At 56.4% G+C, this 27,242-nt stretch overlaps 2 protein-coding genes and 2 non-coding genes across 4 annotated transcripts in view; 1 reads left to right on the forward strand and 3 right to left on the reverse strand.

Moving 5' to 3' along the window:
* SF3B3 (splicing factor 3b subunit 3) overlaps nucleotides 1–19,483 on the reverse strand; it is a 58,296-nt gene extending 38,813 nt beyond the window's left edge. The window contains exons 1-11 of the mRNA XM_054170281.1: nucleotides 19,373–19,483; nucleotides 18,575–18,686; nucleotides 15,988–16,314; nucleotides 11,987–12,159; nucleotides 11,557–11,698; nucleotides 11,087–11,199; nucleotides 10,022–10,159; nucleotides 6,983–7,086; nucleotides 4,338–4,503; nucleotides 3,732–3,827; nucleotides 1,228–1,300 (exon numbers count right to left, since the gene is read on the reverse strand). Coding sequence (XP_054026256.1) covers nucleotides 1,228–1,300; nucleotides 3,732–3,827; nucleotides 4,338–4,503; nucleotides 6,983–7,086; nucleotides 10,022–10,159; nucleotides 11,087–11,199; nucleotides 11,557–11,698; nucleotides 11,987–12,159; nucleotides 15,988–16,314; nucleotides 18,575–18,644 — 1,402 coding nt within the window. The 5' untranslated portion in view covers nucleotides 18,645–18,686; nucleotides 19,373–19,483. The remainder of the gene's footprint in view (nucleotides 1–1,227; nucleotides 1,301–3,731; nucleotides 3,828–4,337; nucleotides 4,504–6,982; nucleotides 7,087–10,021; nucleotides 10,160–11,086; nucleotides 11,200–11,556; nucleotides 11,699–11,986; nucleotides 12,160–15,987; nucleotides 16,315–18,574; nucleotides 18,687–19,372) is intronic.
* On the reverse strand, nucleotides 10,652–10,731 carry LOC128898195 (small nucleolar RNA SNORD111). The gene has a single exon (XR_008462734.1). It is a non-coding gene; the product is annotated as a small nucleolar RNA SNORD111 (small nucleolar RNA).
* On the reverse strand, nucleotides 14,608–14,687 carry LOC128898194 (small nucleolar RNA SNORD111). The gene has a single exon (XR_008462733.1). It is a non-coding gene; the product is annotated as a small nucleolar RNA SNORD111 (small nucleolar RNA).
* A 300-nt stretch (nucleotides 19,484–19,783) lies between the features above and the next one.
* Nucleotides 19,784–27,242, forward strand: part of COG4 (component of oligomeric golgi complex 4) — a 33,343-nt gene continuing 25,884 nt past the window's right edge. Inside the window, exons 1-5 of the mRNA XM_054170190.1 lie at nucleotides 19,784–19,930; nucleotides 20,777–20,859; nucleotides 22,000–22,114; nucleotides 23,164–23,338; nucleotides 26,500–26,693. Coding sequence (XP_054026165.1) covers nucleotides 19,859–19,930; nucleotides 20,777–20,859; nucleotides 22,000–22,114; nucleotides 23,164–23,338; nucleotides 26,500–26,693 — 639 coding nt within the window. The 5' untranslated portion in view covers nucleotides 19,784–19,858. The remainder of the gene's footprint in view (nucleotides 19,931–20,776; nucleotides 20,860–21,999; nucleotides 22,115–23,163; nucleotides 23,339–26,499; nucleotides 26,694–27,242) is intronic.

The following is a 27,242-nucleotide window of genomic DNA, read 5'->3' on the forward strand; positions in this document are numbered from 1 at the left end:
TGTCAGAAGCCTCCATCTCTCAGCAGGAACAAATGTCACCAACTCCTTTGCTCATCCCTTCTGGCAAAGGTTTGTCTTTACAACTGGAATGCCTCTTGGAAGAAGAGAGCTTATTTTTGGTAGGAAGTGTGGAAGTTCTTTCCTTCTGACCCCCTTTCTTTCCCCCCCCCCCCCCCCCGGGGAACATGAAGGCACTTTGTGCTCAAAGCTCCTCCCATGCTGTGCAGCCTCAGAACACGAGCATGGGAATTGACAGCAGGCTCCCCCACGGCAAGGAAATTCCCACAGGGTTACTGGGAAAAAGCTGCTCTGAGAGTGCTTCAGGACAAGACACCACATCCCCACAGCAGGTTGAGGAGCTGGGCATTGCTGCATCCAGTGGCATAAACCTACAGCAAGTCTTGACGAGGTTTATCCAAAGCCCTGCCTTGGAAAGCATCCCTGAGGCTGTCAGCAGCCAGGACAGATTCATTTGGTGCTTTTTAGGTGCTTCTGAGGAACTCTGCTCTTGCTCTCCAGAATAAAAAAGCAGGACAGGGGATTACATTTCTTTGTGTTTCAGTAAGGCAAACTCCTTAGTTCAGATCAGGACCAAAAGAAGGCAAAACAACCTAAAAAAACCCTAACCCAACCCCAACTCCAAGCACGTTCTGCCAACTCCCAACCCTGACCTTCCTGGAATCATCATCAGCGTTCTCCACACTGCTGGGTGTTTGAAGAGGGAGTGTGTCCCAGCCCAAACACTGTTTTCTTTGTAGATCTGCAGAGAGGGAAGTCATCAAATAGAGACACTGTGGCTGATTTATCTTCCCTGTTCTGTCATTTGCATCCTACCCTCTGACAAAGAGCTGAGAACTGCGGCTGCCAACAGGCACGTGAAGAGCAAGCAGGCTCCCACGGAAAGCACGGCCCTGGGCTCCTGATGTCAGAGCTGCAGCTCGTGGGAAAGCATGAGGAGGAGGTGAGCAGCTTCAGGCTGCAAAGCCCCAGCTGAAGCAGCAGGCTGAGGTGATGGGTGCAGCTGAAGGCAGGGGTGGGGGGACAATTCTAAGGGACCAAAAAGGTGGCTCAGAAGTACAGAGAGCTCCTTGCCGACTCAAAACGCAGCTTTGGGGGAGGGCACACAACCAGCATGCAGCAGCAGCAGCAACCTCTCCCTACCTCCTTGCACAGAAAAACCAAAGCCAACCACACCAGAGCTCTGTGGTTTAGGAAAAGGCTGCATACCTTCAACGTGTCTCCTGACAGTCCATACAGCGTTGGGGTTCCCGGGCAGCTCTGAGACAGCCATTTCAGAGACCTAGAGGGTAAACAGGAAGAAGGTTCTTCAGCAAACACAGCTGGAGGCTTCTCCAAACATGCAGCAGTTTGCAAGCTGTCCCTCCAACGGGCAGGAAAAGTCAGTACTGGGAGCAGGGCTGCTTAACACCTTTGTCAGTGACAGGAGACAGCGGGACTGAGGCTCCCTCAGCAAGCCTGCAGGGGACACCAGGCTGCGTGGTGTGGTTGGCAGGCTGCGGGGAAGGGCTCCGGCCAGAGGGGCCCAGGCAGGCCTGGAGAGGGGAAGGGCTCCGGCCAGAGGGGCCCAGGCAGGCCCGGAGAGGGGAAGGGCTCCGGCCAGAGGGGCAGCCGGGCAGGCCCGGAGAGGGGAAGGGCTCCGGCCAGAGGGGAGCCGGGCAGGCCCTGAGAGGGGAAGGGCTCCGGCCAGAGGGGAGCCGGGCAAGCCCGGAGAGGGGAAGGGCTCCGGCCAGAGGGGAGCCGGGCAGGCCCGGAGAGGGGAAGGGCTCCGGCCAGAGGGAGCCGGGCAGGCCCTGAGAGGGGAAGGGCTCCGGCCAGAGGGGAGCCGGGCAAGCCCGGAGAGGGGAAGGGCTCCGGCCAGAGGGGAGCCGGGCAGGCCCGGAGAGGGGAAGGGCTCCGGCCAGAGGGGCCCGGGCAGGCCCCGAGAGTGGAAGGGCTCCGGCCAGAGGGAGCTGGGCAGGCCGGGGGGGGAAGGGCTCCGGCCAGAGGGGAGCCGGGCAGGCCCCGAGAGGGGAAGGGCTCCGGCCAGAGGGGAGCCGGGCAGGCCCGGAGAGGGGAAGGGCTCCGGCCAGAGGGGAGCCAGGCAGGCCGGGGGGGGGAAGGGCTCCGGCCAGAGGGGAGCCGGGCAGGCCCCGAGAGGGGAAGGGCTCCGGCCAGAGGGGAGCCGGGCAGGCCGGGGTGGGGGGTGGGGGGTGGGTAAGGGCTCTGGCCAGAGGGGAGCTGGGCAGGCCCGGGGGGTGGGGAAGGGCTCCGGCCAGGCTGCAGAGGTGGGGCCAAGCCAACCTCATGAAGTTCAACAAGGCCAAGGGCAAGGTCCTGCAGCTGGCTCAGGGCAATACCAAACACAAATCCAGGCTGGATGAAGAGTGGCTCCAGAGCAGCCTGGAGGAGAAGGCCTTGAGCGTGTCAGCTGGTGACAAACTCTCCTGGAGCCAGCAATGGTCACTGGCAGCCCAGCAGGCAGCCGTATGCTGAGCTGCATCCACAGCAGGGAGAGCAGCAGCACAGGGAGGGGATTCTGCCCCTCTGCAGCACTGCCTCCAGTCCTGGTGCCCTCAGTGTAATAGGGATACGGATCTGCAGGACAGGGTCCAGAGGAGGGCTGGAGAAACACCCCTATGGGGACAGGCTGGGAGAGCTGGGGCTGCTCAGCCTGGAAAAGAGAAGGCTCCAGAGCGAGCTTAGAGCAGCCCAGCTCCTACCTGAAGGAGGCTCCAGGAGAGCTGGGGAGGGACTTTTGACAAGGGCTTGCAGTGGCAGGATGAAAGGCAATGGCTTTAAGCTGGAAGAGGGGAGGCTGTCAACAGTTCAACCCTTCTGTTTCCAAGCCCAGAGAGAGCTGTCTCCAGACAATGGCAAAAGGAGAATCTCTTCATTTCAGCACCCTCCTTGCAAGGGTCTCCTCCCACTGTCCTCACCTCTCAAGCTCTCCTGAAGTGCTGGAAGGCTGTGATGCCATTTAGTGAGACAGGGACAGACTGGAGAGCTGAGAGGGACTTCATGAAATTCAGCAAGGAAGTGGAGGGTCCAGCACTTGGGGAGGGAGGAATAAGCCCCTGCAGCAGTACAGGTGAGGGGTTGAGCTGCTGGAAGGCAGCTCCATGGAGAAGGACCTGGGAGTGCCGGGGGACGAGTTCCCCACAAACCAGCTATGGGCCCTTGGGGCCATGAAGGCCAGTGGTCTCCAGGGGAGCCTGCAGGTCAAGGGAGGGTCTCCTCTCCCTCTACTCTGCCCTGCTAAGGCCACATCTGCTGTAATGGGTCCAGTCCTTCTGACCTCCCCAGGATAAGAGAGACAGGGAATTACTGGGGAGAGTCCAGCAGAGGCTGCAAAGCTGCTGAGGGGCCTGGAGCAGCTCTGTGAGGCCATGGGGCCACTGAGCCTGGAGAATAGCAGCCCCAGAGGGGAGCTGAGCAATGCTCAGCAAGAGCTAAAGGATCTGTGGGAAGCAAGAGGCTGGGGCCAGACTCTTGTCAGTGGTGCCCAGGGACAGCACAAGGGGCAAGGGGCACAAACTGGAAGCCAGGAGGAGAAACTTGTTTGGTGTGAGGGTGCTGGAGGCCTGGAGCAGGCTGCCTATCTCTAGAGAGATTCCACTTCCCCACTGGCCACTGTGCTCCTGGGCCAGCTGCTGTGGGTGCCCCTGCTTTAGCAAGGGGGTTGGACTGCAATGATTGCCAGACCCCACCACGTTGTGACTCTGAGTTCTTACCTCCAGTCCATGCCTTAGAACCCTCAGGGACGACCGTGGCCCCCGCCCACAAGCCACGTAGAGCTGGGGTGTGTCTTCATTGGCCAGATCAGCAATCTGCATGGGGAAAGAAGGGTCAGCAGGTCTTCACAGGAGGACAAACCAAAACCAAGCTGCATGTGCCACGCTGCTGCTCTAAGAATGCATCTTTCAGACCCTGCAAGGGGTGAAGGTGCCACAGGGCGACCCTCTGCTGCCACGACGTGATGCCCAGTTTGAAACTAAACTCAGTGCAGAGAAGTGGGCAGAGGGGCTGAGGGTGGGCAGAGGAAGAGCAGAGCTCTGTGTCCAGACACATACTCATTACCACACAAAAAAAGTAATCAAAGGCTGCCAGGCCAGGTAGGTGCCTGAGAATGCAGCAGAGCTGTTTCAATCCCAGGCATTTAGAAGAGAGGAGTTATTGCTGGAAGTTGAAGAGAATGCAGCTTTGGTGACTCCACTTTGGAGACCAACAATCCAGGTAAAAAGCAAGGAAAGCAAAAGCAAAGGTGTATCTGTGATCAGCTCCCCTGCACAGGAGACAGAAATGCTGTGGAGAATGAGAGCCTGCTGATGGCAACAAACCTGACAGCACAGAATGGGAGATAAGCTGTCCAACTCATCCACCAGCACCAGGTTCTTCAGAGGTCGTGGCTGGAAGAAGAATGTATCTCCTTCCTCCAGAGGCATGGCAGAAGAGAACTCTGGCTCCTCATCATCATCCCCCAGGTGAGCTATCTGGTACAGGTAACTGGAGACAGAAAGAGAGAGCAAGAGCACGGTGAGTGCAAAGCTTGTGTGGACTCCTCCAAGGGAGGCTCAGCCAGATAGCCAGGCAGAGGGGAGGAGAGGAACCCTGCCCTGTGTTACACAGCAATTAGCTGCTAAGCTCTTCTGGGAGACCTCAGAGCAGCATTTCAGTATCTGAAGGGGACCTACAGGAAGGCTGGGGAGGGAGTGTTCAGAAGGGCTTGGAGTGATAGGATGAGGGGCAGCGGTTTGAAACTGGAGCAGGGCAGGTTTAGGTTGGACATCAGGAGGAAGCTCTTTGCTAGGAGGGTGGTGGAACACTGGAACAGGTTGCCCAGGGAGGCGGTTGAGGCCCCATCCCTTGGAGGCATTCAAGGTTAAACTTGCTGGGGCCCTGAGCAACTTCATCTAGCTGGAGATGTCCCTGCTAACTGCCAGGGGGCTGGAACAAGATGAGCTTTGAGGGTCCTTTCCAACCTGATGCCTTCTGTGATAAAATGGCTAAAGGGAATCAGAGGCCTGCAGCAACAACAAACCCAACACAAAACCCTCACCACAACCTCCCCCCTCCAAAGCCTCTCCTTTGTAGCTATCACTGATGAGACATCCCAGGGTTTCAGCATTTTCTCTCTTTACCCTGGAGCCTCCCAGCTCTTCTGGTAGAGCCAAAGCACCAGCTGACAGCTGAGGCCAAGATTAAGGCCAACAGCTGAAAGGGCCACTCCAGGTCTATGTTTCAGTGGAATACTGTCACCTCACCTTGTCATCCTATTCCCTACAGCATCTTATGAGCCCAAATATCACAAAAGAGAGGTTAAGACTCAGAGGAAGAAACAAAGAGGCAAAAAGCAAAGCAGAAAGGGAGGCTGATGTACTTCCTGGTCTGGTAAAGCTCCCATGAAGGTGGCTTCCTCGAGGGCTTGGTCTATGCAACACAGTCCAAATCCACCCCAGTTAAACCAGCTGGAGCTCCCTCAGCTGGCCGACTGCAGAGTAAGGGAAGGGTGTACAATTCCAGGCCTGGAATGGCTTTGGGTTGGAAGAGACCTGAGAGAGCATCCAGTTCCAACCCCCCTGCCATGGGCAGGGACACCTCCCACCAGCCCAACTTGCTCAAGGCCTCATCCAACCTGGCCTTCAACACCTCCAGGGAAGGGGCAGCCACAACCTCCCCGGGGCAACCTGTGCCAGAGTCTCCCCACCCTCACTGCCAACAATTTCTTCCTCATCTCCAGTCTCAATCTCCCCTCTTCCAGCTCAAAGCTCTCAAGCCTTATCAAAAGTCCCTCCCCAGCTCTCCTGAAGCCCCTTTGGGTCCTGGAAGGCTGCTCTAAGATCTCCCTGGAGCCTTCTCCATGCTGAACAGCCCCAACTTTCTCAGCCTGTCCCCACAGGAGAGCTTCTCCAGCCTTCCAATCATCTTTGTGGCCTCCTCTAGATCCACTCCAGCAGCTCCCTGTCCCTGCTATGGTGCTGAGGGCCCCAGAATTAGACCTCTGACCCTGCTGCCATCACTAAAGGTGTGCAGTCCTCTGAGTCTTTAAGAATGCTTTACAACCCCAAACAAGAATTGAGAATGCCCTCAAGCATCCACGCATCAAAGAAAGGACCAAAGCTACTGACAAGAATAGAATTACAGAACTGTTAGGCTTGGAAAGGACCTTTAGAAGACATCTAGCTCAACTCCCCTGTCAGCAGGGACATCTGGCAACCCACAGCAGGTTACTCAGAGCCCCAACCAACCTGACCTGGAATGGTTCCAGGGATGGGGCACCTGCCACCTCTCTGGGCAACCTGGGCCAGGCTCTCCCCACTCTCAGTGTCAAACATTTCTTCCTTCTCTCAATCTCCCTCTTTTAGTTGAAGCCATCACTCCTTGGCCTGTCACAAGAGCCCCTCCTCAAAAGCCTGTCCCCAGACAAAACCCACCTATATTTGAGGGGGCCATGACACACAGAAGTTCAATGAAAACTATCACACTCCTTGAAAGAGAGCTCATCTGGATCTGTGGTGGACTCTGGATGAACTGGAAGTGCTCAGCTCAACTAGAAACCCATGGAATCTTTCTATAGATTCATAGAATTCTCAGAGTTGGAAGGGACCTCAAGGCTCAGCCAGTTCCAACCCCCCCCTGCCATGGGTAGGGACACCTCACATTAGAGCAGGTTGCTCACAGCCACGTCCAGCCTGGCCTTAAAAACCCCCCAGGGATGAGGAAGCTTCCAGCACATCCCTGGGCAAACTGCACTGCAGTATCTCATCTGGGTTGAAACAACAAGAGAATTCCCCTATTCCATCACAGTCCAAACCCAATTGTTCTGCTCAAACCACATAAACACAGCACTGATGTGCCTATTAAAACAGAGCTTTTGTCTTTATACCTCCAGTAAGTTCAAGGGGCAGTTTGCAGTTTCCCTTTTAAGTGGGGAGGGAAATGCTGATGGCAAACTTGGGTTTGGTGGTTGTTTTTTTTTACTCACTGGTTTCCAAACTCAGATGCCACAAAGAGAAAGCCTGTCTTCAGCACACACATGGCAGCAGCCACAGGAACAGTGTCAAAGTACTTCAGTCGAATCTCTGTCACCTGCAAGCAGAGGGAGACGTGACCATGCCGGCGGAGCACCTCAGCTGGACACAGCACTGAACACTTTGGGTTGGAAAGGAACCTTAATGACCATCTAGTTCCAACCCCCCACCACCCCCCCAGGTTGCTCAAGGCCTCATCCAACCTGGCTTTGAGCAATTCCAGGCTGGGAGCCACCACCACTTCTCTTGGCAACCTGTTCCGGTGTCTCGGCATCGTCATGGGGAAGAGTTTCCTCCTGATGTCCAACTTAAATTGCACTTCCTCCAGCCCGAAGGCCTTGGTAAAAAGGCCCTTTCAGGCTCTCCTGCAGCCCCCTTTAATCACTGAAAGGCCACCAGCAGGTGTCCCTGGAGCCTTCACCTCTCCAGGCTGAACAACCCCAACCCTCTCAGCCTGGCCTCCCAGCAGAGGGCTTCCAGCCCTCCCAGCATTGCTGTGGCCTCCCTTGGCCCCACTCCAACAGGTCCACGTCTGTGCTGAGGACTCCAGAGCTGCCCCAGCACATCAGGGTGGGGGTCTCAGCAGAGCACAGCAGAGGGGCAGAATCCCCTCCCTGCCCCTGCTGCCCACACTGCAGGGGATCAGCCCAGGGCACAGCTGGGGCAGGGCTGGCAGCGCTCGGGGCTGCCTCATCCCCAGCTTTTCACCCTCCAGCACCCCCAAGTCCTTGGCTGCAGGGCTGCCCTCCAGCTCCACCACACCTCTGATTCAGTAACCAAAAAAAAAGCTGCCTAGATACCCTCTCCAAAGAGAGGAAGCTGGAGAATGGACCAGGCTGAATCACAGCAGCAGTTTGGGGCAGCAGGTGGGTAATCACAAGAGCCAGAGGACTGACCACAGAAGTCAGGCTGCCTGCTGTACTCTCAGACTTTCTGGCTTTGGCAACCCTGAGTCGGTGTAACACAACACTGAGCAGCTGCAGAAATAGCAAGCTGTCTGAAAAAGACAGGTGATAATCTGCTGCACTGACCACCAGCTACTCCCCACCATCTGAGCAAGTTTCTGCACACAGCAGAGCTGCTCCACAACCAACCCTGATCATCTGAGTACCATCCTTCTGAGCTTCCCAGGGCTGACATCCCCAGCTCAAGAGAGACAGGGAACTACTGTGGAGAGTCCAGCAGAGGCTGCAAAGATTGCTGAGGGGTGTGGAGCAGCTCTGTGAGGAGCAAAGGCTGAGAGGCCTGGGGCTGAGAGCCTGCAGAAGAGCAGCCCCAGAGGGGAGCTGAGCAATGCTCAGCAAGAGCTAAAGGAGCTGTGGGGGGCAAGAGGCTGGGGCCAGGCTCTGCTCAGCAGCGCCCAGGGACAAGACAAGGGGCAGAAGGCACCCAAGAAGTTCCAACTGACCAGGAGAACCTTATTTGGTGTGAGGGTGCTGGAGGCCTGGAGCAGGCTGCCCAGAGAGGTTGTGGAGCCTCCTTGTGTGGAGAGCTTCCATACTGCTCCTGGCAAGCTGCTGTGGGGGCCCTGCTTGAGCAGGGTGGGGTTGCACTGGGTGACCTCCAGAGGTCCCTGGAGGGGATTCTGAGACTGTGTCATCTTAAAACCACTTCAGAGATGCCAAATCTGACATGCAGACAGAGAAGGAAGTAAAATTCAACCTTTACTCAAAAACTCCTCACTGATTCACTGCATCAGAGAGCTTTTCCCTGCAGAGTACCAAGGCAGGCAGCAGGAAGCCACCCCAAGCCTGTAATTCCAACTCATGGAGCAGCTGGACCAAGCTGGCTACCTCAGTTTGCAAATAAAGTCTGATTGCAGCAGGTCAATACTCAATTAAGAGATTAACAGCAGCCTGTGATCAAGAGATACTCAATCAAGGCTCTCTCTGCAACTCCCTCAATAGAGGCTGGAGCCAGGTGGGGGTTGGTCTCTTCTCCCCTAGTCTCAGGTGATAGGAGAGGAAATGGACTGAAATCGTGTCAGGGGAGGGTTAGGCTGGACACCAGGGAAAAATGACTGCAGGAGTGGTCAGGGATTAGCACAGGCTGCCCAGGGAGGTGGTGGAGTCCCCATGTCTGGAAGGATGATCTGGATGAGGGCATTGAGTCAATCATCAGTAAATTTGCAGCTGACAGCAAGCTGGGGGCAGAAGTTGATCTGCTGGAGGGACCTCGACAACAGATGGGCAGAGGCCAAGGGCAGGAGATTGAACACATCCAAGTGCCAGGGGCTGCACATTGGCCACAACCACCCCAGGCAGTGCTACAGGCTGGGGGCAGAGTGGCTGAGAGCAGCCAGGCAGAGAGGGACCTGGGGGTGCTGGTCAATGATAGGCTGAACATGAGCCTGCAGTGTGCCCAGGCAGCCAAGAGGGCCAAGAGTGATTTCCCATTGGAATGGGCTGCCCAGGGAGGTGGTGGAGTCCCCATCATTGGAGGTGTTCAGGAGGAGACTTGATGGGGTGCCTGGTGCCATGGTTGAGTTGTTTAGGTGGTGTTGGATTGGCTGATGGGTTGGACTTGATGATCTTGAAGGTCTCTTCCAACCTTTTCTATTCTATTCTATTGGTTCAGGAGCTGTGTGGCCATGGCACTGGGGGCCATGGTGGGGCTGGGTTGATCTCAGAAGGCTTTTCCAACCCAAACCATTCTCTGATTCTAAATTCCACACAATTAGTTTCCTGGAGCAGGGTCACAGACCACACTTTAGTAGATCTTCTGAAGAAAGGACCACCTGGAGAACATCTAAACCATGCCTAAGTGTCTCTGCAGCATGATTCTCACAGGGCTTTGCAAGCACTGTGTGATGCCTGGATGAGTCAGCAGCAGTTACAACTGTGAGTGTCAACAGCTGTGTGTATCCCAAACCACATCCAGCTGAGGCCATCCCACAGCTAAAACCACAACATCAAATATTTACCCCTTCAGGGAATCAAACCCTGAGGTCTCCCCTCAATGCATCCCTCTGTTATCCTTCACATGATGCTCACCATGTCCTCATCAGTCTCCAGAGTGATTTTGAAGATGTCTCCCTGCTCTGTCTGGGCCAGGAAGAAGAACATGGACTTGGTCTTGTGTGTGGCAGAGCAGACAAAAATCATTCCTCTCTCTGGGTCATCCAAGTCATTCTGAAAGGGAAGAGAGTGGCCATCACTGGTGGAACAACCTGAGGATTGCAGATGTGGTTTCACTGACTGAACTATCTCCATTTCAGAGGTACCTTAAGAGCTGGCAGCACGTGAGGAGGCTTTCAACACACAGCACATCCCTACTGTTACACCCATAGTTACCCTCAGCACCCCTCTGCCCCAGAAAGAAAGATGCTTCAAGGACACTGTGCCTAAAGCCATCCCCCTTTCCATCTCTTTTTGCTCTCTCCCCCCAAGACAACTCAAAGCCAAACCAGGAGGAAAGGGCTGCACACCATCCCCACACAGCTGGTTTTGAGCACCTGAACCTTGGCAGATGTTCAAGCCACTGTGAAATCATACAACCTGCAAGGCCAAAGGAGGAGGCAGCAGCCTTAACTGCAACACAGCAGCTGTTGAACTCATCTAGGTACAGGATGGTGACCACAACTCAAGTGAGACAACCTACACACCAAGAGTGCTGCCACTGTGGTGCCTGATCAGAGTATTTGGAGTATCTCCAGCATCAATCTCAGAGAAGAGACATGAACTAAGCTCATCACTTCAGGCTATGCCCAGCACCACCTGCCCATGAAGCCAGGAGGGCAGATGACCACTGAATGCTAGGGGTTGGAAAGGACCCTGCCAAAGCAGGTTTCACCTAGAGGTGGTCACACAGGAACATGGCCATGTGGGTTCTGAATGTCTCCAGAGACGGAGACTCCACCACCTCTTTGAGCATCCTGCTCCAGTACTCCATCACCCTTAAATTAAAGGAGTTCCTCTTCATGTTTAAATGGAACTTCTTATGCTCCCCACTTTCAACTCCTTTTTTCCTTCTCACTTTAAAACCTCCCTGAAGCCTTTAACCTGGCAAAGCTCACACCAAGGATCCACTTAGCACTTGAAGACTCTCCAAATTCTCACCCTTCTCCTGGGAATGGGGCATCTGATGTCAGGCTGGTCACCAAAGTTCTTGTAAGTAATGTAGTTCTCAGAACAGATCAGCACCCCACTAGGTCCATCAGAACCACCAGGAACTGAAACACAGAAAAGAACTATTATGGGAAAGTCCCTTACCACAGACCTTACTGCCTGAAGAACATCTCTTGGCCCTCTTCAAAGCAACAGTTTCCATCACTCTTCACACACAAACCTGCTCTTATTAGATGGAGACACAAAAGGCTGGAGCACAGCTGCCTGCATCAGGGTGAGACCAGAGCACCCACAAACCTTCTGGCCTACTTCCAGGTGTGAGGCAGCACTCATTACTTGACCCTAAGGTCAATTAGTTTACACCAGTGGCTCAGACCACCACTGAAACAACTCCTGAAGGAGATTATCCTGTTTCCATGGGGAACAGGAAGCAAGCAGATCCAAGGGCAAATGGCCAGTACCTGTTATAAGGAAGTTGCCATGCTCTTCCAAGGGCTCACTGTACTTCCTAACAACATGGTTCAAGCCCAGGTCCAGCTCATAAAAAGTCAAAGTCTGCTGTGTGTTGGCTGCTGCTTCTCCTGTTGGATCATTGTCTGCTTCCTGCAACAGAAGACATGAAGGTCCTTCAGGAAAGGTATGTTAAAGGAGCAGCAAAAGATGACACATGGGGAAACTGTGTTGAGCAACACTAGAATGAAGTCCAGAAGGTAATTTGCTGGAAGATGCACATTAAAAGGTTCAGAGGAAGGAAAAGGAATTTTTTTTGGACAGCAAGGATTTGAGAACCACCAAGGGAGAAGCAGCTAACACTCCCCCACCTCCACAGACAGCTGAAGGACAGAAGAACATGAAGCTCCAACAGCAGAGGGAAATCAAGCTTTTCCTCACCTCATAATCCATCTCCAGACAAGCAAACATTGGGTTTTCAAATCCCACATCAACTCCCACCACGTGGTAAACCAAGGTGTTGGCCTTGTGGGCTTCCAGTGGGGAGGAAATGGTGAGGCGAGCAGCAGCATCCCTGTTGAGGATGTACACCAGCTTCTGCTTTTCAATGGCACCTGCAAGCAAAGGACACCAACCCTGATCCCACCTGCACTCCAAGGCAGACAGGTAACTCAGGAAGAGGACCACAGAAACATTCCACCTCTGCATGAATCATAGAATCAACAGGGTTGGACAAGACCTCAAGGATCATCAAGTCCAACCTGGCACCCAACACCTCATGACTACTAAACCATGGCTCCAAGGGCCACCTCCAATCCCCTCTTGAACACCTTCAGGGATGGGGACTCCACCACCTCCCTGGGCAGCACATCCCAAGGGCCAACAACTCCCTCTGGGAAGGACTTTCTCTTTGCCTCCAGCCTAAACCTCCCCTGGCACAGCTTGAGGCTGTGTCCTCTTGTTCTGGGGCTGGGGGCCTGGGAGAAGAGCCCAACCCCCACTTGGCTCCAACCTCCCTGCAGGGAGTTGGAGAAAGCAAGAAGGTCTCCCCTGAGCCTCCTCTTCTCCAGCAACCCCAGCTCCCTCAGCCTCTCCACCCAGGGCTGTGCCCAGACCCCTCCCCAGCTTTCTTGCCCCTTACTGGACATGTTCAAGAGTCTCAATGTCCTTCTTAAACTGAGGGGCCCAGAACTGGACACAGGACTGAAGGTGTGGCCTAACCAGTGCTGAGTACAGGGGCACAACGACTTCCCTGAAACATCTTTGGTGTGAGGCTGCTGGAGGCCTGGAGCAGGCTGCCCAGAGAGGTTGTGGAGTCTCCCTCTATGGAGAGATTCCAACCCCTCCCTGGCCCTTGTGATCCTGGGCAAGCTGCTGTGGGTGCCCTGCTTTAGCAGGGGGCTTGGGCTGGATGATCCCTCGAGGTCCCTTCCAGCCTCTACCACACTGGGATTTCATTTAGTTTGAACAAAACCATTATCAAATCCAGCAGTTAAATGCCAGCATTATTTCTGCTGAAGTTCACCACTGGTATTTAGCTCCATGCCTCAATTAACTTTTGAGTGTCTCATTCATGAATGTTTCAGGCCACAAGCACAAGGACAGCTCGAGCTCTTGAAAGCCAAAGATCACCCCCTTGGGCTACAACCGTCCTGCCTGATGTCCAGCTAGAGGCAGATCTACTTCCATCACATGAGTTGACAGACTGCAGGGAAGCAAACAGAGACTGAAAGCACAGCCAGATCTTCCACCACTGAAAGCCTTTAAGATCACCCGGTCCAACCGTTGACCCAGCACCCCCAGGTCACCACTAAACCATGGCCCTCAGCACCACACCTCCACAGCTGTTCAATCCCCCCAGAGATGGGGATTCAATGGCCATCCTCTCTGGGGTGGAATTGTTCCCCATGTCCGATCTAAATCCCCCTGGTGCAACTCCAGGGCTTGACAATCCTCTCTGGGGTAGAATTGTTCCTCATGTCCAATCTAAATCCCCCTGGTGCAACTCCAGGGCTTGACAATCCTCTCTGGGGTAGAATTGTTCCTCATATCCAATCTAAACCCCCCTGGTGCAACTCCAGGGCTTGACAACCCTTTCTGGGGTGGAATTGTTCCCCATGTCCAATCTAAACCCCCCTGGTGCAACTCCAAGGCTTGACAACCCTTTCTGGGGTGGAACTGTTTCCCATGTCCAATCTAAATCCCCCTGGTGCAACTCCAAGGCTTGACAATCCTCTCTGGGGTAGAATTGTTCCTCATATCCAATCTAAACCCCCCTGGTGCAACTCCAGGGCTTGACAACCCTTTCTGGGGTGGAATTGTTCCCCATGTCCAATCTAAACCCCCCTGGTGCAACTCCAAGGCTTGACAACCCTTTCTGGGGTGGAACTGTTTCCCATGTCCAATCTAAATCCCCCTGGTGCAACTCCAGGGCTTGACAATCCTCTCTGGGGTAGAATTGTTCCTCATATCCAATCTAAACCCCCCTGGTGCAACTCCAAGGCTTGACAACCCTTTCTGGGGTGGAATTGTTCCCCATGTCCAATCTAAACCCCACTGGTGCAACTCCAGGGCTTGACAACCCTTTCTGGGGTGGAATTGTTTCCCATGTCCAATCTAAATCCCCCTGGTGCAACTCGAGGCCCTTTCCTCTTGTCCTATTGCTTGTTCCTTGGGAGAAAAGACCAATCCCCATCTGCCTCCAGCTTCCTTTCAGGGAGCTGTAGAGAGCAATGAGGTCTCCCCACAGCCTCCTCTTCTCCACACTAAACAACCCCAGCTCCCTCAGCTGCTCCTCACCAGCCCTGTTCTCCAGGCTTTTCACCACCTTCACTGCCCTTCTCTCAACCTGTTCCAGCACCTCAATGTCCTTCTTAGAGTGAGGGGCCTAAAACTAACCACAGAATTTGAGGTGAGGCCTCACCAGTACCAAGCACAGGGGTACAATCCCTGCCCTACTCCCACTGGCCACACCACTGCTGATCCAAGCCAGGACTCTGCTTTCTTGGCCACCTGGGCACACACTGATTAAAAGAGACCAGCCAAGCATCCTTCTACCCATGAAGCCTGATCAGAAAGACCTGTCTGTCTCCATGACATATCTCAGAGAAGAGACATGAAGTCGTAACATCATTTCAGGCCATGAGAGCTGCCTGACAGTGTTGTACACAGACCCCCTTCAACCCCAACTTCTCTCCAGACACAGAGGTTACAAGGTAGCCTCTTCCAGGATTTCTTTGGCCCAGCTGTTTGTGCAATCAAGATGTGCATTCTCCGGGGCTGGTCTCACAGCCTCAATCAGCCAGGTTGGAAGAGACCTCCAAGATCATCCAGTCCAACCAATCACACAACCCTATCTAACCAACCAGACCATGGCACTAAGTGCCTCATCCAGGCTTTTCTTAAACACCTCCAGGGATGTAGACCCCCACCACCACCCTGGGCAGCCCATTCCAAAGGGCAGCCTCTCTTGCTGGGAAGAACTTTCTCCTCACCTCCAGCCTAAAACTCCCCTGGCACAGCTTGAGACTGTGTCCTCTTGTTCTGGGGCTGGGTGCTAGAGAGAAGAGCCCAATCCCCACCTGGCTACAACCTCCCTTCAGGGAGTTGCGGAGAGCAAGAAGGTCTCCCCTGAGTCTCCTCTTCTCCAGGCTAAGCAACCCCAACTCCCTCAGCCTCTCCTCCCAGGGCTGTGCTCCAGACCCCTCCCCAGCTTTGATGCCCTTCTCTGGACCCATTAGAATAGAATTGAACTAACCAGGTTGGAAGAGACCTTCGAGATCATCAGGTCCAGCTTATCACCCAACACCATCTGATCAACTCAACCATGGCACCAAGGACCCCATACAGTCTCTTCCTAAACACCTCCAGGGATGGGGACTCCACCACCTCCCTGGGCAGCACATCCCTAGGGCCAATTACTCTTTCTGTGAAGAATTTCTTCCTCATCTCCAGCCTGAACCTCCCCTGGCACAGCTTGAGACTCTGTCCTCTTGTTCTGGTGCTGCTTGCCTGGGAGGAGAGCCCAACCCCCACCTGGCTCCAACCTCCCTGCAGGCAGTTGCAGAGAGCAAGGCCTCCCCTGAGCCTCCTCTTCTGCAGGCTAAGCAACCCCAGCTCCCTCAGCCTCTCCTCCCAGGGCTGTGCCCCAGACCCCTCCCCAGCTTTGTTGCCCTTCTCTGGACACCTTCCAGCAGCTCAACCTCTTTCCTGACCTGAGGAGCCCAGAGCTGGACACAGGACTCCAGCTGTGGCCTGAGCAGTGCTGAGCACAGGGCAGGATGAGCTCCCTGCTCCTGCTGGCCACACTCTGCCTGCTGCCAGGCCAGGCTGCCCTCGGCCTCCTCCAGAGCCACTCCCCCCTGCGCCTGGCTAAAGCTCGCCCCAAGAAACCAACAGAGGGATGAGCGGCAGGGCGAGGAGCTGGCAGGGGAGCGACTCACTGATCATGACGGCGCGGCCCTTGGGGTCCACAGCCAGGTACTGGCCCGGGACGATCCGGCGGCAGCCGCTCTTGCCGAAGGTCTCCTGGTGGATCTTCTCGAAGACGTTCTTGGAGGGCTGGTACTCCAGGATGACGATGCGGCCCGAGTCGCTGCCCACCACGATGTAGTCCTTGGTGCCGCCCGTCAGGCGGAAGGCCATCAGGGAGCGGATGACGCCGAACACCTCCACCGTCAGCAGGGTGTGCACCTTCCCCGTGTTGGGATCCGGCCGCAGCAGCTCCAGGATCTTGCCGCGGGAGACGACGATCTCCTGCTGCTTGGTGCCTGCAGGAGCCAAAGCGCCAAGTGAGCGACCAGGCGGCAGAAGGCTCAGCCTCGGGAAGCACTTGGGAGTAGGATAGAATTAACCAGGTTGGAAGAGACCTCAGAGATCGTAAGAGTCCAACCTGTCACCCAGCACCACCTGATCAACTCGACCACGGCACCAAGGGCCTCAGCCAGGCTCTTCCTAAACACCTCCAGGGATGGGGACTCCACCACCTCCCTGGGCAGCACATCCCAAGGGCCAACAACTCTCTCTGGGAAGAACTTTCTCCTCCCCTGCAGCCTAAACCTCCCCTGGCACAGCTTGAGACTGTGTCCTCTTGTTCTGGGGCTGGGGGCCTGGGAGGAGAGACCAACCCCCACCTGGCTCCACCCTCCCTGCAGGCAGTTGCAGAGAGCAAGGAGGTCTCCCCTGAGCCTCCTCTTCTCCAGGCTAAGCAACCCCAGCTCCCTCAGCCTCTCCTCCCAGGGCTGTGCCCCAGACCCCTCCCCAGCTTTGTTGCCCTTCTCTGGACACCTTCCAGCAGCTCAACCTTTTTCCTAACCTGAGGAGCCCAGAACTGGACACAGGACTCAAGGTGTGGCCTGAGCAGTGCTGAGCACAGGGCACAATGAGCTCCCTGCTCCTGCTGGCCACACTGTTCCTGCTGCAGGCCAGGCTGCCCTTGGCCTTCTTGGCCCCCTGGGCACACTGCTGGCTCACGTTAAGCTCTGTCACCACAGAGTGCCAAGGGCTTATGTGATTAGTCCAGAGGAAGTCGAAGCAACTTATCAAGGGCCACTATGGTCTGAACAGCTTATGACAGGCCAAGGAAGCATGGAAAATGCCTCCCTCTTAAGGGTTTTCAAGCCCTGGACATGACTGTCCAGTGGTGGAGTCATAGAATCATAGAATTGTCAGCGGTGGAACAGACCTCAAGGCTCAGCCAGCTCCAACCCCCTGCCATGGGCAGGGACACCTCACACCACAGCAGGCTGCTCACAGCCACCTCCAGCCTGGCCTTAAAAACCTCCAGGCATGAGGCTTCCACCACCTCCCTGGGCAACCTGTGCCAGGCTCTCACCACCCTCCTGGGGAAGAACTTCTTCCTAACATCCAATCTGAATCTCCCCATTTCTAGTTTTGCTCCATTCCCCTCCAGTCCTATAACTCCCTGACACCCTCAAAAGTCCCTCCCCAGCTTTCTTAGAGCCCCCTTCAGATCCTGGAAGGCCACAATTAGGTCTCCTCAGAGCCTCCTCTTCTCTAGACTGAATAGCCCCAAGTCTCTCAGAGTCTTTCCTCATCCCCATCCCTGGAGGCATTCAAAAGCCATGGAGATGTGGTGCTGAGGGACATGGTGTAGTGGTGACCTGGCAGTGCTGGGTTAAGGTTGGATTTGAGAAGCTTAAAAGGTCTCTTCCAACCAAACCCATTCTACAATTCAATTAAATCTGAAGATAATTCAAAACAAACTTCTCTTACCTTTTCAAAACCTGCCTGGCTATGCTCTTGTGTGGCCTGTTCTAGGTGATCCTCCTTTGGCAAGGGGACTGAGCTAGCTGACCTCCAGAAGTGCCTTCCAGCCCCTACCATTCTGTGAAGCTCTCATTTGCTCAAGACCAAATGACAGCATCACAGGACACTGGGGGTTGGAAGGGACCTCCAGAGATCATCCAGTCCAACCCCCCTGCCAGAGCAGGAGCACCCAGAGCAGGACACACAGCAACACATCCAGCTGGGTCTTGAGTATCTCCAGAGAGGGAGACTCCACACCCCCACTGGGCAGCCTGCTCCAGTGTTCCATCACCCTCACAGGGGAAAAATTCCTCCTCCTCTTTCCATGGAACTTCCTCTGCCTCAGCTTCCCCCACTGCCCCTTGTGCTGGCATTGGGCAGCACCCAGCAGAGCCTGGCTCCAGCCTCTGGGCACTCACCCTGCACAGCTTTAGCAACAGCATTAAGGTCACCCTCAGGCTCCTCCTCTCCAAGCTCCAGAGCCCTCAGCTCCCTCAGGCTCTTCTGAGGGCAGGGAGATGTTCCACTGCCTTCATCATTTCTGTGGCTCTGTGCTGGACTCTCTCCAGCAGTTCCCTGAGGCCCTTCTTGCCCTGAGGGGCCCAGAACTGGACACAATATTCAAGATACCAGTAAAAAAACACCACACCAATGCAGCTGAGCTTCAGCAACTAAATCCAACAAAAAAAAAAAACCAGCACCTTTTTTTGCCTCTACTACCCAAAACCTCAAGCCCTGAAGTGCAAAGGGAGGAAAAGTCACCTGAGAAGTTGCCATGGATAGCATAGCTTATGCCAGTGGCACGCTGCAGGGTCAGGTTGTAGAGGAACATGATGGCCACAGGTTTGCTTCCACCTTATGGTAGCTCCAGAGCCTGCAACAAGCAGAACACATTAACCCCACTCCACAAACCCGAAGCGTTCCCCAGAACACAGAGGTCTGCCGTCCCCATCTGGCTGTACCATACCACTTCAGGCTAGAACATCGACTGTCAAGCAGCAGAAGTTGTTCTGGAGGAGAAAAAAAAGCTCCGAAATAGAAGCAGGCTGCCGCACATCTAAGCACGGCTTCCAGCTAATTATCCCGCAACTGATTACGCCTCGGGATTTCGGCTGGTCAGAAACCACACACGCTGTTAGGAACCGTTTCGGAGGTGCCCCGCGTCGTTCCACCTCCTCCCCGCTCCCGCCGTTTTATTCAGCAAGAGCCAAACCGCCCACAAGCGCCCGGAGCGGGCTCCGGAGCAGCATCCCTGCCCCCGGGCTAAGGCGGGCTGAGCGCAGGCCGCCGCGGCTGCAGGCCGCAGGCCACGGGGACGGCCTATCAGCACCCCCAAGACCATCCCAGAGCCCATCGGCCAGCACCGCTCCGAGTAGGCCTTCCCAGGGCTGCAGCCTCCGGGAACCGTCCATGGACCAACGCCCGGCCCGATCATCCCCGCCAGGCCAGGCCCAAGGGGTCGGCGGTCGCTGCTCCCGCCAAAATGGCGGCCCAACCCGCGCCCCCCGCAAGCCTTAGGGCCGCCGCCGGGCGTGTGCGGCGCGACGGGGCCGCCCTTACCGGGTGGATGGAAACGGATGGAGGCAGATGGCGGCGGATGCTGTTCCTGCCTTAGGCGGGCGCGCCACCAGACCCCTCCGCCATCAGCCCCGCGCCTGCGTGCTGCCCTCCCGCTCCTCCTCGGCGGGGCTTTCGCCGAGGCCCGACGCGCGCGCTCCCTGTGCCGGGATGGGATGCCCAAAGCAAGCGCCTGAGCGATCACGGAGAGATGGCAGCTGCTTGCCCATACGAAGAGACTCCGAAACACCCCCACCTCAGCCTCTTTCCATCGTAGAGCTTCGGGATAGCAGGAGCCGGAGAATCCCACGCTACCAGGTGGAACTGATTGGCAGAGAGCCTTCAGGCACCGTCATGGACAGCCCGCAGGGGGCCTCACGGCGGTATCGGCCGCGTCAGCTGAATTGCAAGATGGCGGCGGCCACCGCATCGGGCTCCAGAGCGCCGGGGGGAGAAGGTAGCAGCTCCTCGGCTGCTTCTGCCCTTTCCATGGAGCGGATTCAATCGCTCACCGACCTGGCAGACCTGGAGGCCGCCTATAGCCGGCTGTGTGAGGAGGAGGTGTGTTGGGAGTGGGCCTGTGAGGCAGCGGGGCCTCCAGTGGGCGCAAGGAGAGCGAATGCGTCGCTGTCAAGGCTTCCCTAGTACGGATCCGTTGCAGGGTTATTAAATCCCTGGAAAAGTTGGAGAAGTGGGTCCCTTTAAAGCTCCTGGGGCTCACCACGGCCAAGTGCAAGGTCCTGCACCTGGATCGGGACAACCTCTTGTATTAACGCAGGCTGGGGATGAAGGGCTGGAGAGCAGCCTTGGGGAGAAGGAGTTCGGAGTGCTGGTGGGTGAACAACTGGAGATGAGCCGGTACCGAGCGCTGTCAGCCCCGAGCCAGCAGTGTCGTGGAGCTGATCCTCAGCAGCGTGGGAAGCAGGGGCAGGGAGGGGATCCTGCCCCTCTGCTGTGCTCTGCTGAGACCTCCCCTGCAGTGCTGGGGCAGCTCCGGAGTCCTCAGCACAGACGGGGACACATTGGAGCAGGGCCAGAGAAGGCCACAGCAATGCTGGGAGGGCTGGAAGCCCCCTGCTGTGAGGCCAGGCTGAGAGAGTTGGGTTTGGTCAGCCTAGAGAAGGGAAGGCTCCAGGGAGACCTTCTGGGCCTCTAAGGAGGCTGGAGACAGACCTCTGTAGGAGGACCTGTTGTGACAGGACAAGGGGTGGTGGTTTGAACTCCCAAGAGGGAGGACTGAGACTGGAGAGAAGGGAGGAATGTTTGACACTGGTGGCAGTGAGACACTTGCCCAGATTCCTCTAGCACCTTGCTAGCTGCATGGCCTGGGCTTGCCTCTTTGATAAGTTGGTGGCCTGGAGAGGTGAGCTGAAGTCCCAGGAGAGTTCCTTTGGCCTTTTCTTTCAGAAAGTCGTGCAGGAAGAGCTGGATGCCCTCCTGGAACAGCAAAGTACCATAGAGAACAAGATGGTTGCATTGCATCGCATGGGGTTAGTGGTGTGTCGTCCCCCCCCCCCCCTTCTTCCTGCTTCTGCCCCTTCCTTGGTGTGAAAATTGGTTTCAGCATTGTGAGAGAGGTAGATTAATCCTCTGAGAGTGTTAGGCTTTGGATCAGTGGGTGGTAAGGAGCAGAAGCTGGATCTTCATGGCCGCCCACCTGATTCTTCTCAGCAGCATTTGCAGAGGGAACTGCTGCCCCCTGACACAGGCTGAGCCCCTTTGGTGTGGGCTGAGCAGTTCTTTGAAGGTCTCACCCCAAACAGGGTTGATTTTCAGCATCAGTGTCTGGATTGGATATCATGTGCCAGGGATGGACAGATGTTACTCTGCCTCTTTGTGAGGACCTTGTGCAGGGGGTCTGGAAAGTCGTCCTAAGTGGGCTCACGAAGCTTAGAGCACAATTTGCAGCCTTCATCTTCTACTTCAGAAGTGAAGAGTGTCCCAGAAGCCTCAGAGGCTTCTTCATGCCCTTTCTGGTAGCAAGAGAGTGCATCCTCTTCCAGATTTGCTGCCCCCAGCACAGGAAGGACATCAAACCCCTGCAAGGGGTCCAGAGGAGGCCACAAAGATGATCAGGGGGCTGGACACAGGCTGGAAGAGTTGGGGCTGTGCAGCCTGCAGGAGAGAAGGCTCCAGGCAGACCTCAGAGCAGCCTTCCAGTGCCTGAAGGGGCTCCAGGAGAGCTGGGGAGGGACTTTGGCCAAGGACTTGCAGTGCCAGGATGAGGGACAATGGCATTGAGCTGGGAGAGGGCAGATTGAGAGTGGAGAGGAGGAAGGAATTGTTGGCAGGGAGGCTGGGGAGAGCCTGTCCCAGGCTGCCCAGGGAGGCTGTGGCTGCCCCCTGCCTGGAGGTGCTCCAGGCCAGGCTGGATGAGGCCTTGAGCAGCCTGGGCTGGGGGGAGGGGTCCCTGCCCATGGCAGGGGGGTTGGAACTGGATGATCTTGAAGCTTCCTTTCAACCCAACCCATTCTGTGTCCGTAAGAACACAACCTGGACCTCTGAGTCTGTGTTCCTGTAGGAGAGGCACGAAGCAGGAGAGCTTGTTGCTGACAGGAGCAGCTGGGCTTGGAGGAAGAACCACCCTCCCTCTGAGCTGCCTGTGATGCTTGGTTTGGTTGTGTTCCCAGCCCTAACCTGCAGCTCATCGAGGGGGATGCCCAGCAGCTGGCAGGGATGATCACCTTCACCTGCAACCTGGCCGAGAACGTCAGCAGCAAAGTCCGACAGCTGGACCTCGCCAAGGTAGACTGCACCAAGGGGCTCACCCTTGCCACCACCCCACTCTTGTCTCCTCACAGCTCAATAAAGCAAGCTGCTCTTTGCCTTAGCAGGCAGGCTGGGAGCTCTGCTTTGTTTTAGCAGTGTAAGCTGCCACCCAGCTTCCACCTCAACGCGAGGAGAAACTTCCTCAGAGGGCACAAGCCCTGGGAGGAGAGGCTGAGGGAGCTGGGGTTGCTTAGCCTGCAGAAGAGGAGGCTCAGGGGAGACCTTCCTGCTCTCTGCAACTCCCTGAAGGGAGGCAGCACCACAGAGACCTGCAGGTTGGGAGAGACCCTCGGGAGCACCGAGTCCAACCCCCAGCCTGACCCTGCTAAGGGTCACCCCTGAACCACAGCCCCAAGCACCACAGCCAAACCACCCAGGCTTGGGGACTCCAGCACCTCCCTGGGCAGCACTTTCCAATCCCTGACCACTCTGGATGGGGAAAAGCCTTTCCTAATGTCCAGTCTGAAGCTCAAGGCCACACCTTGAGTCCTGTGTCCAGTTCTGGGCCCCTCAGTTTAAGAAGGACATTGAGAGACTTGAAGGGCAACAAGGCTGGGGAGGGGTCTGGAGCACAGCCCTGGGAGGAGAGGCTGAGGGAGCTGGGGTTGCTTAGCCTGGAGAGGAGGAGGCTCAGGGGAGACCTCCTTGCTCTCTCCAACTCCCTGCAGGGAGGTTGTAGCCAGGAAGGGGTTGGTCTCTTCTCCCAGGCAGCCAGCCCCAGAACAAGAGGACACAGTCTCAAGCTGTGCCAGGGGAGGTTTAGGCTGGAGGTGAGGAGAAAGTTCTTCCCAGGAAGAGAGATTGGTCCTTGGGATGTGCTGCCCAGGGAGGTGGTGGAGTCCCCATCCCTGGAGGTGTTCAAGAGGGCATTGGATGTGGCCCTTGGTGCCATGGTTTAGCAGCCAGGAGGTGTTGGGTGCCAGGTTGGACCTGCTGATCTCTGAGGCCTCTTTGATTCTCTGCATTCCCTCTTCCTGCTGCGGCCCTCAGCAGGAAGCCTTTCCTGGTTGTTGCCTTTCTTGCAGAATCGACTCTATCAGGCCATTCAGAGAGCTGATGACATCCTTGACCTGAAGTTCTGCATGGATGGAGTGCAAACAGCCCTGAGGAGTGAAGACTACGAGCAGGCAGCAGCTCACATCCATCGCTACCTCTCGCTGGACAAGTCGGTGATCGAGCTCAGTCGCCAGGGCAAGGAAGGTGAGGAGGAGCTGCTGAGTCACCTTGGCAGCAGACCACAGAGTGCCAGGGGCTGGAAGGGACCTCCAGAGATCAGCCAGTCCAACCCCCCCTGCCAGAGCAGGAGCACCCAGAGCAGGGCACACTAGCCACGCATCCAGGTGGGCCTTGAGTACCTCCAGAGAGGGAGACTCCACAGCCCTGCCCTGGGCAGCCTGCTCCAGGCCTCTGTCAGCCTCACAGGGGGAAAAAATCCTTCCTCCTCCTTCCATGCAACTTCCTCTGCCTCAGCTTCCCCCACTGCCCCTTGTGCTGGCATTGAGCAGCACCCAGCAGAGCCTGGCTCCAGCCTCTGGGCATCACCACACACAGCTTTATCAGCAGCAATGAGGTCACCCTCAGGCTCTTCCTCTCCAAGCTCCAGAGCCCTCAGCTCCCTCAGGCTCTCCTCCTAAGGCAGATGGTTCCACTGCCTTCAGCATTTCTGTGGCTCTGTGCTGGACTCCCTCCAGCAGTTCCCTGAGGCCCTTCTTGACCTGAGGGGCCCAGAACTGGACACAAGATTCCAGATGCAGAGGGGGAGGAGAACCTCTCTTCCCCCTCCTCACCTCAGCCCTTCTAATCTACCCCATGGTGCCCTTGGCCTTCCTGGCCACCAGAGCACATTGCTGGCTCATGCTCAACCTCCCATCCCCCAGGCCCTCCAGGTCCTTTTCCCCCTCACTGCTCTCCAACAGCTCAGCCCCCAACCTCTGCTGCTCCATGGGGTTGTTCTTTCCCAGGTGCAAGGCTCTCCCCTTGCCCCTGCTGAATTTCATAACCAGAAGCTGCTTGATTTCCCACAGCAGATAAGCCTCAGCCCAGAGCAGAAGGTTTCATGCTGGCCAAAAGAGCTTAATCTGCTAGACAGCAACACAGAGATGAAGGTGTCTGAATCACCAAGGTTGGAAGAGACCTCAAAGACCATCAAGTCCAACCTGTCACCACAGGACTCCTGACTAAAGCAGTGTCCTTAGGTTTGAATTAGCATTGAAGGAGAGCTCTTGGCACACAGCTTTAATAGCATGCAAGCTGCTAACCAGGTGAAGGACACAATGTTCAGGGGGAAGGCTCTGTCAGGGAGGACTCTTGTAGCCTTATCACAGTATGCCAGGTTGGAAGGGACCCCAAAGATCATCTGGGCCTCACCTTTCTAGGTGCTGGTGCTATGGTGTGCTAGCAGGCAGAGCAACTGGAACTGAAGGAGTCAGTTGCCTGCTCCCTAGAGGGTAGGGATGCCATGCAGAGGCACCTTGAGAGGTGGGCCAGTGCCAGCCTCAGGAAGTTCACCAAAGCCAAGTGCAAGGCTGTGCACCTGGACTGGGGCAATGCCAAGCACAAAGCCAGGCTGGGAGGAGAATGGGTGGAGAGCAGTGCTGAGGAGGAGGAGGACTTGGAGCTGCTGGTGGGTGAAAAGCTGGGCATGAGCCAGCAGTGGCCACTCCCAGCCCAGCCCCAGCTGTGTCCAGGCCTGATCCATAGCAGCAGGTGGAGGGAGGGAGTTCTGGCCCTCTGCTCTCATGAGATCCACCCCTCCACGACCCCACCTGAGGTACTGTGTCCACCTCTGGAGCCCCCAGCATGAGAAGGGCATGAAACTGTTAGAGGGGTCCAGAGGAGGCCATGGAGATGATCAGAGGGCTGGAGCACCTCTCCTGTGAAGAACAGGCTGAGAGAGTTGGAGTTGTACAGCCTGAAGAAGGCTCCAGGGAGACCTTGGAGCAGCCTTCCAGTAACTGAAGGGGGGCTACAGGAGAGCTGGGGAGGGACACTGTAAACAGGCATGGGAGGACAGGCTGAGGGGCAATGGCTTCAGGCTGGAGGAAGCTGGGTTTGGATTAGATGCTAAAAAGAGTAGAATAGAATAAACCAGGTTGGAAGAGACCTTTGAGCTCAGCCAGCCCAACCTATCACCCAGCACCATCTGATCAGCTCAACCATGGCACAAAGGGCCTCAGCCAGGCTCTGCCTAAACACCTCCAGGGATGGGGACTCCACCACCTCCCTGGGCAGCACATCCCAAGGGCCAATCTCTCTCTATGAAGAATTTCTTCCTACATCCAGCCTAAACTTCCCCTGGCACAGCTTGAGACTGTGTCCTCTTGTTCTGGTGCTGGGGGCCTGGGAGAAGAGCCCAACCCCCACCTGGCTCCAACCTCCCTGCAGGGAGTTGCAGAGAGCAAGAAGGTCTCCCCTGAGCCTCCTCTTCTGCAGGCTCCAACCCCAGCTCCCTCAGCCTCTCCTCCCAGGGCTGTGCCCCAGACCCCTCCCCAGCTTTGTTGCCCTTCTCTGGACACCTTCCAGCAGCTCAACCTCTTTCCTGACCTGAGGAGCCCAGAGCTGGACACAGGACTCCAGGTGTGGCCTGAGCAGTGCTGAGCACAGGGCAGGATCAGCTCCCTGCTCCTGCTGGCCACACTCTTCCTGCTCCAGGCCAGGCTGCCCTTGGCCTTCTTGGCCCCCTGGGCACACTGCTGGCTCCTCTTCAGCTGCTCTCCACCACTCCCCCCAGCTCCCTCTCTGCCTGGCTGCTCTCAGCCACTCTGCCCCCAGCCTGCAGCACTGCCTGGGGTTGCTGTGGCCAAAGTGCAGCCCCTGGCACTTGGCTGTGTTCAATCTCCTGCCCTTGGCCCCTGCCCCTCTGCCCAGCCTGTTGAGGTCCCTCTGCAGAGCTCTCCTCCCCTCTCCCAGCTCAGCTCCTGCCCCCAGCTTGCTGTCAGCTGCAAACTCACTGCTGATGGAGATTCTTCCTGACCTGGACCAGGCTGCCCAGAGCATTTGTGGAGGGGTTCAAGGCCAGGCTGGTTGTGGACTTGAGCAGCGTGGCCTAGTAGGAAGTGCCCCTGCCCATGGCAGGGGATTTGCACTTAGCTGACCTTTAAGTTCCTTTCCAACCCAAGCCATTGCATGATTCTGTGTGTTTGCACCCTCCATGCAAGAGCAGAGCACAGCTGTGTGCCCCTCATGCATGTACCTGGCTTCTGCTGCCTGCAGGGGAATCCCAGGCTGCCTCCTGCCTTCTCCCCCCTGGGGCTTGCACTCTCTCCTGGGGAGTGGAGAGAGACAAAAAAACCCAGCAGCCCTTAGTCCAGCAATAACCTGAGGCTGTCACTTTGGCCTTTCCTTTGTGCCCTTGTGAGCAGGGGGCATCATTGATGCCAACCTGAGGCTCCTGCAGGAGGCAGAGCAGCGCCTCAAGGCCATCGTCGCGGGGAAGTTTGAGGCAGCCACGAGGCAAGGAGACCTGCCCCAGGTGGAGCGCTTCTTCAAGATCTTCCCTCTGCTGGGCCTGCATGAGGAGGGCCTCAGCAAGTTCTCAGAGTACCTCTGCAAGCAGGTAAGGGCTGCTGAGGCAGCACCACAGAGGCCTGCAGGTTGGGAGAGACCCTCGGGAGCACCGAGTCCTGCTAAGGGTCACCCCTGAACCACAGCCCCACGCGCCGCAGCCAGGCCTGGGGACTCCACCACCTCCCTGGGCAGCACTTTCCAATCCCTGACCACTCTGGATGGGGAAAAACCTCCCCTTATGTCCAGCCTGAGCCTCCCCAGTGGCAGCTTGAGGCCATTCATCCTGTCAATAGTTTAAGGAGGACATGGAGTCTATTGAAGGGGTCCAGAGAAGGGCAACAAAGCTGGGGAGGGGTCTGGGGCACAGCCCTGGGAGGAGAGGCTGAGGGAGCTGGGGTTGGAGCCTGGAGAAGAGGAGGCTCAGGGGAGACCTTCTTGCTCTCTGCAACTGCCTGCAGGGAGGTTGTAGCCAGGTGGGGGTTGGGCTCTTCTCCCAGGCAGCCAGCAGCAGAACAAGAGGACACAGCCTCAAGCTGTGCCAGGGGAGGTTTAGGCTGGAGGGGAGGAGAAAGTTCTTCCCAGCAAGAGAGAGTTGTTG

Source organism: Dryobates pubescens, chromosome 19 (assembly GCF_014839835.1).
Source record: "Dryobates pubescens isolate bDryPub1 chromosome 19, bDryPub1.pri, whole genome shotgun sequence".
Taxonomy (NCBI): Eukaryota; Metazoa; Chordata; class Aves; order Piciformes; family Picidae; genus Dryobates; species Dryobates pubescens.